Source organism: Salvia hispanica, chromosome 4, assembly GCF_029641045.1.
Source record: "Salvia hispanica isolate PSC_SH4W2 chromosome 4, Shi_PSC_v1, whole genome shotgun sequence".
Classification (NCBI taxonomy): Eukaryota; Viridiplantae; Streptophyta; class Magnoliopsida; order Lamiales; family Lamiaceae; genus Salvia; species Salvia hispanica.
The window spans coordinates 31,725,094-31,732,568 of record NC_142695.1 but is presented as its reverse complement, the minus strand read 5'-3'; the positions used below and the strand labels follow the sequence as shown (position 1 = coordinate 31,732,568).

The following is a 7,475-nucleotide window of genomic DNA, read 5'->3' as shown; positions in this document are numbered from 1 at the left end:
AGCTTGGCGCGGGGCGTGGGCGAGGAAGAGGGAATGGAGAGGGTCTGAGGAGATCTTCTTCTCTTGATCACTTAAAGGAGGGAGGGGTCTCTGTTGGGGAAGGTGGGAGCAGGGGATCTTCTCCTTTTTCTTCGAGGAACAGGTTCGCTCCTTTAAGTTCTCCGGAGGAGCCTCGAGAGGAACCACTGCAGGGGAATGCCTTGAATCTGAGGTATTTTCGCATGCTGCCAAATGGGGACTTCGATTCAGAGGCTTATGAGGATGAAAAAGACTGGAATATGGAAGACGACTCAGATGGAGATCAGGGAGAGGGAAGGAGTCGTCGCATTGATAAAAGAGGAGTATCCTCAGAGGAGGTAAAGTTGATTCAGGAAGAGAATAATGGAAAGAAAGTAAGGCGAGTAGACTTGGCTTCTTCTTAGACAGTTTTCATGTCTTTCAACATCATGTTTTGAATTGCTCGGGTTGTTGCTAATGAAAACACCCAGATTATTATCAAACGTCTGATTAAGGAACATAGAATCTCTGTGTTGGCGATCATTGAACCGTTGATTAGGCCACGGCCTTAGTTTTTTAGTAGGAAATTTGGTTTGAATTTCAAAGGATTTAATTCTAATGGGCAAATATGGATTTTTGTTGATCAGAGTATTGAGGTGGATGGATGGGACGATTCAGAACAGGTTCTACATGCTCGGTTAGTTTCGGCAGTCCTTCCGTCCCCTTTCTTTTTATCGGCTGTCTATGGGAAAAAATGCTCCAGGCAAGGGAGGACCCAGATGTGGAATAAGTTAAGGGATATTGCAGTGAAAATGGACGGTCTCCCGTGGGTTGTGGGAGGGGATTTCAATATTTTTCTGTCGGAAGATGAGAGAAAGGGAAGTACAAATAAAAGAGACAGAGAAATGCTAGATTTTGCAGAAGCTATTTCTGACTGCCAATTACTAGATTTGGGAGCGGATGGACCTAAATTCACTTGGTCGAGATGGGAGGTTTTTGAGAGGTTAGATAGAGTGTTGATCGGTGAAGGTTGGGCGAATATGTTTGAGGCAACTAGAGTGACGAATCTGCCACAAATTCTTTCAGATCACTGTCCTCTTCTGGTTGCATGTAAACTTCCAGGACCGAAATTTAGGCCACCTTTTAGGTTTCAAAACATGTGGATTCGACATCATTCTTTTCTTGAGGAAGTGGAGAGGAGTTGGAAGGGAGGCACAGGGGCTCGTGGAATGATTAATGTACAGATTAAGCTTAGTCGGCTGAAAAAAGTGTTAAGGCTGTGGAATAAAATAGTTTTTGGGAACATCTTTGAAAGGATTAAAAGAGCAGAAAGGTTGGCACAAGAGACTATCTTGTTATATGAACAAGTGCCATCACAAGAGCGAAGAATGGAGATGAATAAGGCTGCTGCTGAGTACTTGCTAATAATCAAGATGGAAGAGGACTACTGGAGACAGAAAGCGGCGGTTAAGTGGGTGGCTGAGGGGGAGAGAAACTCGAAATTCTTCCAAGGTTGGGTGAAACAGAAAAGAACAAAGTCCAAGATTCATGCAATCGAAGATGGGGATCAAACTCTCACTGAAGATGCAGAAATAAGAAGTTCGGCAGCCAATTATTTCCAAAACCTATAGACCTCAGATGAAGGTAGCCTTGGAACTCCAGAATTGGATATTCTAGCCTCTTTTCCTGCTGATGTAGAGATGGGGGAGTTAGAGAAGACCCCGGAGGAAGGGGAAATAAGGAAGATTGTTTTTGAAATATGTGCAGAAAGCGCTTCGGGGCCAGATGGGTACTCGACACTGTTCTTTCAAGCTTGTTGGGAGATTATTAAAAAAGATATGGTTGATGCTGTGGCTGAATTCTTTGAGGGAGTGCCAATTCCTAGAGGAATAGCAGCTACCATGATTGTCCTCATCCCAAAGAAAAAGTGTCCAATAAAATGGTCGGAATTTCGTCCGATCAGTTTGTGTAATGTGATGAACAAGATCATATCCAAATTACTTGAAAAAAGAATGGCTCCCCTTTTGCCTTTGGTAACAGTTCCTAACCAAAGTGGCTTCATTAAGGGGCGTTTGATTAGTGATAATGTCCTACTGGCAAAAGAGTTGTTTCATGAGATTTGGAAGGGAGTTACTTCACCAAATATGGTCCTGAAATTGGATATGGAAAAAGCTTATGATCGTGTCCAATGGTCATTTCTTCTCTCGGTCATGAAAAAGATGGGTTCTCGGAGAAGTGGGTGAAATTCATTGAACATTGCATTTCGCCTTGTTGGTTCTCGGTGTTGGTTAATGGGAGCCCAGCTGGTTTTTTCAAATCTACCCGAGGTTTGAGACAAGGAGATCCTCTATCTCCTTCGCTGTTCATTCTGTCTGCGGAATATTTATCAAGAGAATTGGATCGCCTCATCTTGGGAAAGAAAGAAATGATGTTCCGTTCTGCGAGGTACTCAATGGGGGTCTCACATCTAGCATACGTGGACGATATCATCATATTTTCTCAAGTACAGAGATCTACTATTGAGAATATTCTAGATTCCCTTAGACATTATATGGATGTTTCGGGACAAAAAGTAAATGTGGGGAAAAGTTGTTTCTACATTGATGAGAGGTACAATTCCTGGGCTGCAGATATTAAAGAGAGCAGTGGGTTACAACAAGGTTTTATGCCTTTTCTTTACCTGGGAATGCCTATCTTTCGGGGTCGGAAGCGCACAAATCTGTTTATGTTTCTTCGAGAAAGAATATCAGAGAAAATTCATTGCTATAGACACTTGTCCTTTGGGGGACGGCTCCTGCTGATTAAGAGTGTTTTGGGAGCAATTCCAATTCAAATATTTCAAACTTTGGAGCCAACAAAAGGGGTTCTAAAACAAATCGAGCAAGTGTTGGCAAAGTTCTTGTGGGGTTCCTGTCACACCCCGAATAAAACCCATTGGATTAAATAGCAAAGGGTTTGTTTGCCAGCGGGGGAAGGGGGCCTCGGCATTCGCAGATTGAAGGATATTGTGGAAGCATTTAGTGTCAAAATGTGGTGGAGATTTAGGGAAAGAGATTCTTTGTGGGCAAAGTTTATGTCTAAGAAGTATTTCTCGGTGGCGTTCCCGATTGTTCTAAATAGCTCCAAGCGCTTTAGCCCGATGTGGAGACGAATGTTTAAGGCCGGGTCTAAGCACCGAAACCAGATTAGATGGATACTAGGAGAAGGGGACATCAGTTTTTGGGAGGACATCTGGCTGGCTGATGTTCCTTTAGCAGATTATAGTGTTACACAGGCCTTCGATCGGTCGCAAAGGGTTCGTAATTTTTGGGAGGGGGATCAGTGGAATGAGGAGGAGCTGTGGCGGTTAAATTAAGAGCAGGGAGTACCGACAGAAGTGATTGAGGAGATTTTGAGGATCCCCTTTGAGCGGGGGGAAAAAGATAGCCTTCGGTGGAAACTGACTCCGAATGGGAATTTTGCGGTTTCCTCGGCATGGGAACTTGTGAGAGAGAGAGCGGAGAGGAGAGAGGTGCATGACCTTATCTGGGGAAGTTGCATTGGTCCGCCAATCTCTGTTTTCCTTTGAAGATTATTGGCAAATAGAATCCTGGTTCATTCTAAACTACAATGGAGGGGAGTTAAAATGGCATCAAAGTGTAGGTGTTGTAGGAATCCAAATGTTGAATCCAGACTGCACCTGTTTATGAATAGGGATGCAGCAAGGGAGGTATGGGATCATTTTGTAAATTGGTTCCCTCAGGTACCACCTTTTGCGGAGGAGGGGGTTAATGTTGATCTAAGGATCAGATGGTGGCAGAACCATATGAATATAGGTTCGAGGCAGCATATTTGTCGTATTATTCCTTGCCTTGTAGTCTGGTTCCTTTGGACGGAAAGGAGTTTAAAGTGGAAAATGTGATTAAAAGGACTGTTGGGTATTTGAGAAACTTGTTCTTGGCGAAGCTGTTGAGGGCAGAACAGTGGGACGATTGTTGTCCAAAAGCTGATTTTATGACAGGTTCGCCGAGAGTGGTGCGACCGAGGAAGACAGAGAGAGTGCAATGGAGGCCACCTGACGTTTCTTGGATTAAAGTCAATACTGATGGGGTATGTAAAATGGTGTCGAGAAAAGCAGGTGGAGGAAGGGTTATCAGAAATGAAAAGGGTGATTTGTTGGCTGGTTTTGCTGTTGAACTGAAGGCAAGAACAGGTCTTCAGGCTGAGGTTGGGGCAGTTCTTCAAGGGCTGATTTTGGCCAAAAATTTTGGAAACCATATATGGATTGAAGTTGATGGGAAAATGGTGGCTAATTGGTTGAGCTCCGGACATCTGGGGTTCGGGTGAAGTTCGCCATGACCTACTGAAAATCAGAAAAGAGCTGAAGGGGATCTCTTGGAAAGTCTCACATATTTTCAGACAAGGCAACAAAGCAGCAGATTACTTGGCTGACTTGAGTGTACAGACGGAGTCAAGTGTAGTCTTCACAAAGAGTGCGGCTCCGGCGCTCGTTAAGGCTCTTGGATCAGTTAGGACTCCCTAACTTTAGATTTTGAGTTGGGTTTTGTTTTGAGTAGGCTGAAATGGCTTGTTATGTGTTGAACTTTTTTGGGAGACGATCCACTTTTGGGATAGTTTTTGTACGACTTTAGTTTTATGATATATAGGGGATGAGGGGCCTACTTCTCCCTCCACCGAGAAGGTGTTAATGAAAAAAAAAAAAAAACTCTTAGAGTAAACTCAAATTATAAATAATATTCAAACTATATCTTTTTAGTTCAATAATGAGGCCTTTATGTAAAGGGAAATCCTAAACTTATGGAAAATAAAAATTAAAGGGATAGCTAAAAGGAAAAAAACAAAAAGAAGGAAAACCTAATTTGGTAGAAGGAAAAACAATTACTGCTAATATTTTTCCATCTACTAATTCTACTAACTAGGAAATAAATAAAACCCAAAAAATATAACTGATATGATCGGATTTTGCACTATTTTAAGACCATTATTTGGTCCGTTTATATATATTTAATGTAAAATTAATAGAATATATATAATACTACATATTATATAAATATATTAAAAGAATAGATATTGTATTCATATATATATAAAAAAATATTAAATTAATTGAATATATATATAATTCGGTTTTTTGGTTTTTTTTTTTTTCGCTCGAACCGAACCGAAAAACAGAAATTTTTATATTTTTTAAACTGAATCAAAAAACTGAAAAACTGAAAAAAAAAAAAAAAACAAACCGAATTTTAAAATTTCGATTTGGTTCGGACATCGATTTTCGATTTTTTTGCTCATCCCTAGATATAATCCCATAATTCATGAGAGCAAAGTATTGTCCAAGAGTTAAGGATTTTTTTGCCAAAAGGGGAAAGATGTCACACCCATCATTCACACTACCATTTCTGGAAAGAATCTTATCTCTCGTCATCCATAATGACGGCTAACAAGTACAACCGTCGTTCTAGAAACATGCGTCGTCATATGGGAAACGTTCTTGATATGATGCAAAGATGTGGTTGTGATGGGACTAATATCTATCTCTCTTTTGTAGGTTCTGGATGTACGCAGTGTAGCGATCAAGGGGCACGAAATGAAGGTGGAGATTAGACGAGCTTGGGCCTGCCCGGATCAACGCCGGGACTGCCCAGCTCGATGTCGGCGCTGACCGACAGTCCGACACCTTTACGGCTGTCCGGTCCGGGATGTGCACACCTACAGATACTCGGGGCACGTCTCCTCTTTTTTTTTGTATTCTCGATCTTCAAGTTGTAATAGCATGTGACTTTTCAAAAAACTATCTGAACTTGTGTTAAAAGAACTCATTGATTTTTATATCGCAATTAGCAAAACTACTAAGCGTATTCTTTATGATTAACGAGATTGCGCGCATTTTAAGACCCGAATAGACGGAAATAACAACTAATGCAAGGTGATATTAGATTAATTAGGGTTCATAAATGGTGGGTGTTACATACAGGGATGGACCTACTTTGGGCCAAGCCACCGCTTGAGCGGGAGCTTGGCCAGCTTTTGAACCATTACTACTGATATGTTCATTTCTTACTTTCTATCTCGAGGCTTTAGCCGAAAAAGGGAGATTTGGATTGGAGAGAGAGAGAGAATTTTATATTGTATTTATCTCTGCAGTTATCTCATGACTCATAAATAGGCGAGGTGCCATATGGTTAGATGGCTTAGTGCATGTGAGCTGACAGAAAATTGGGTCCATTTTTTTTACACGAACCCCTATTATATAAGTGTTGCAAATTGGGCTCTAATCAACGACTTTTAATTTATGTAATCACTTAATGTATTGAGGACATTTTTGGCCCATAACGTTAATATTTTACTATTAATAATTAGATTAAAATCATTAAAATTATTTAATTTTCTAAGACATATAAGACAGATTTACTATTGATCGAGAAAATTTACTTCCTACGTCTCATATAAATAAATCATTTTGAGATTAATGAATTTTAATTTGTAACTAGAGCATCTCCAATGCCGGCTAGCAGGCCGGTTAGCCGCTCTGTGCGCGCTCGCCGGTCTGCTAGTCGACCACTGTAACCGGCTAGCCCGAAATCGGCGAAAAAATCGGCGAGCATACGCCGATTCCCGACCGCTAGCCGGTCGCCTCGCCGCCATTGTGGCGACCCGATCGGCTAGCGACCGGCTAGCCCCCTTTTTTAAAAAAAGGAATTATCTCACCTACACTTCAATTATCTAATTGTCTTTACATTCCTTCAATGTCTCACAAATTGTTGTCTATTAGCCATGTCTCGAAGGAATTAAACTGCACCTTATTGGTGCAACCATATCTCTGTCTGCTGCAGGATATCCGAACCGGGGAAATAATTGGACGTGGCACCTTATCAAAACCCAGTACCAACACTCTATAAAAATCCTGAGATCAGATAATGGGAGGGAATTCGTTAACTCGGCCATGAAACAATTTTTTCAAGAAAATGGCCTAATTCAACCGACCAGTTGTGCCTATACTCCCGAACGAAATGTGTAGCCGAAAGAAAAAACCGTTCCCTCCTAGAAATGACCCGCTCTATGCTCATTGAGTCAAAATCCCCGAAACACTTCTGGCCAGAAGCTATTGCCACCTCAGCCTACCTCTTAAACAGATTACCCACAAGTATCCTCAAACACCAAACACCACTCCAAGCCCTACCCTCCTTCACCAAAATTCCACCACCCTTAACTCTTGAACCACGAGTCTTTGGGTGCTCCGTCTTCGTGGGATACGGGGTAAACCAAAAGGGGTATAGGTGCTTCGATCCTAAAACCAACCGAGTGTTTGTCACCATGGATTGCAATTTCCTTGAAACCGGATACTTCTATACCCACCTCAGCGGTCAGGGGGAGCGTAATGGTAAGGACCCGCTAAGTTGGATATCAGCGCCAATGCCAACACCAAGTAATCTCGAAGTGGGCCTAACAACCTGAGCAGTAAGCGGTTCCGCCGAGCA

The 7,475-nt window shown here is 41.9% G+C and overlaps 1 protein-coding gene across 1 annotated transcript; it reads left to right on the top strand.

Moving 5' to 3' along the window:
- Positions 1 to 776: 776 nt before the first annotated feature.
- On the top strand, positions 777 to 1,628 carry LOC148928457 (uncharacterized). Its single transcript, XM_089056680.1, has one exon. The coding sequence runs from the start codon at positions 777 to 779 to the stop codon at positions 1,626 to 1,628; it is 852 nt and encodes a 283-aa protein (XP_088912806.1).
- The last annotated feature ends 5,847 nt before the right edge of the window (positions 1,629 to 7,475 follow it).